Below are 2,735 nucleotides of genomic sequence, written 5' to 3' on the forward strand. Positions count from 1 at the left end.
TTGTGATCTGTTTGGAATCTGTCACTGGAGGATAGTAACCTGCATTAGGGGATAAAGGAGAGGGGGATACAGAGACAGTGTACATGCATTGAACATCTTTTTGTCTCCTCAATGTGCAGCATTAACATTGATTTTTTTTGTATTGTGAATAATTTGTCTATTTATATTATAATACACATACAAATAAGCACAAACAAACAAACCCATAGATATATTTTGTAAAGAAACCTTTATTGCCAGCATTTTTTAGTTCAATAATCCTGGCTGGTGTGAAAAAAATATTCTTATCATTTGTACAAAATATATATTTCTTATGACTTAAAAATAATAAATACACTGAACAGCAAATTATATAATTTAAGTACATTGATTATGGGAAATCATTTTGTTTCAATGCAGCATAATATTGACAGAGCTTGTGTAGCCATATACCAGCCATAACAAACAAACAAAAAAAATCAGTATAAAATTACACGATTTCCACACTAAGAAAAAGTTGGAGAAAATACAAAAGTTGGATATAAACGTATATAAGAGCTCGTCAAACTAAGGGGCAAAGGGTGATTAGTATACAAAGTGCACAGAGTAGAGAATGCTTTGTTAAGGCAAATATGGGAAGAAGAGAGAGAATATAATTTAAAGGGAAGGCAGATGCGTTAGGTAGCTTAGTAGTGTGGCTCTATATGGTGAGAGTCCCACACGAGCCAATGGGTAGGAGCAGGGGAAGCTGTATGGCAGCTTTACACAAACTCTGCTGCTATTGAAGTGCTGTGTCTTAGGCAAGGGTGGGACTGAGGCATCAATTCATCCATGGAACCGGTGGGGCTGAGGCTACTATCCTGGAACAGTGGGGAGTACAGAGAGTCCCATTCAGTCGAGGAAGTGCTGCTGGTAGGGCTGGAGAGATCCATCATCAGGCAACTTTTGGGGAGCTTCTTTAAGGAGTCCAACAAGTGCTGCTGCTCGGGGCTGAGGAGGCTCTGGTCAGCCATCCGGAGAGTTTCCGACAGAGCCCAAATATAATTGTGTGCAAACCTTAGGGTCTCTATCTTGGTGAGTTTGGCATCATCTGGGAAGGTGGGTAGGACACTTCTCAGTGCATCCAGAGCTGAGTTCAGGTTGTGCATGCGATTTCTCTCCCTGTCATTGGCTTTCACTCTGCGATTTCTCCTCTGTTTTATGACAGTGGTGTTGCTCTTTACCTTTGATCGCATTCGCTTCACCTTTTGCTTCTTTCTCTCATTCCCCCTGGGGTGGGAGTAGCCATCTACCAAAGTGCAGTCTTCACTTTCTGCAAGGCTTAACTGGGAGTCTGGGGTGCAGGGGGGTGAGAAAGGGGGCACTTCATTGTCCGAAATCTCGTAATAAAGCTCTGACTCGCTTCTCCTCTGCATATGGGGACAGTCACTCTTGGGAGACATCCTGTAGTATCCAAAGGGAAAAATGTTAATTCTAACAAATCTAAACATTCCAGTATTCAATGCTCAACAGTACAAATTCTTTTTGTGCGTTAGTATGCCCGAGTTGTGCAGTCAGTACACAACATGATTGCTTTTACAAAATGATACATTTTAACATCCCACCCTCAGAGTCCAAAGCTGTTTCACATTTTATGGGCTAGAGTTAGTGCCAAATATCCTGCCAAAGGTACTGACTGTAACTGTTTATATCCAGTATAATTACTGATTTTCTGCACTTAATCAACAGTTTGTATCCAATATAGTTGCTGATTTTGATAAGACAAGTAACTTCAAAGACAGTTTGAAATTGTATGTACATGTACATACCTCAAAACCAAGACTGTGGGTTCTCTGTATGTTGTGTGTCCTGCAAGGTGAGCTGCCTGCCCTGTCCCGTTGGACAGAAGGGTGCGAGGTAACTGTACAGCTGAACTGTGTGAGAGATGAGCAACAGACTTTCTCACAATCTTTATATATGCAGCCCAGGACAATGCTGATTTGGTAGTCAATACAAAGCATGCCCCCTTGGCACACGTTATCTTATCAGTCCTCGTGTGGAGTGTGCCTGGATCACTACAAGCTGGGAAATGGCCAATCAGAGGCAAGAAAGACACACGACCCCCCCCCCCCCCACACACACTACCAGACACACAGCTGGAATCCCATTAAGGGCTCAGTGGGAGGGAGAAGGGCTCCCCAATGTGACACAATACTGTTAGTCCAGCACTTCACAGCAGTATACACAGACAGATCACTTTGCACAAAGTTTGAGAAAACTGAGAATCCTCCCCATTTATTATTCATTTTTGTGAGGCTTTAGGGGAGGCTAGAGAGAAGTCCCTCTGTGTGGGAGAGATGTTGGTGGCAGTGAAAGTGCAGACAACACTGCAGGCGTCTTCTATTATGCCTGCAAGTTTTAGTGCTGCTGGTTTTGCCATAAACCTTTAGGTCCTTGTATAGCTGCCCATAAATCAGATTGGCTGGAGAGTCAATTTGTAACCTCCCTCCCTCCAGTCAATCCAATTCCTGCACAGATTTACAGAGACTTAAACTGTGATGGAAAAATCAGCAGCATCGTAAGGATGTTTTACAGAGTGCTGGAGGAGTAGGTGGAATTTCTATTACGTTTATGATGCAGGTGACTTGGGATGTAATTATCCCCATTCCTAAACTGTTGGTGCAGTATTAGGACAGTGACACACGGGAAGATTAGTTGCTGCGCGACAAACCTTATACAAAAGGAGGGGATGGCAAATGTGGGGGTGGGATGGCATA

General features: G+C 42.9%; 1 protein-coding gene across 1 annotated transcript; it reads right to left on the reverse strand.

Moving 5' to 3' along the window:
• Nucleotides 1-210: 210 nt before the first annotated feature.
• neurog3 (neurogenin 3) lies at nt 211-2,003 on the reverse strand. The gene is made up of 2 exons (XM_002935768.4): nt 1,788-2,003; nt 211-1,422 (listed from the first exon to the last, which is right to left on the reverse strand). Exon 2 carries the CDS (start codon nt 1,419-1,421, stop codon nt 741-743), a length of 681 nt encoding a protein of 226 aa, XP_002935814.2. The 5' UTR covers nt 1,422; nt 1,788-2,003; the 3' UTR covers nt 211-740.
• Nucleotides 2,004-2,735: the final 732 nt, after the last annotated feature.

Source organism: Xenopus tropicalis, chromosome 7 (assembly GCF_000004195.4).
Source record: "Xenopus tropicalis strain Nigerian chromosome 7, UCB_Xtro_10.0, whole genome shotgun sequence".
NCBI classification, from domain to species: Eukaryota; Metazoa; Chordata; class Amphibia; order Anura; family Pipidae; genus Xenopus; species Xenopus tropicalis.

Coding starts and splice junctions, on each gene's coding strand:
- neurog3 (XM_002935768.4), bottom strand. CDS start 1,421: ATGTCTCCCAAGAGTGACTGTCCCCATATGCAGAGGAGAAGCGAGTCA.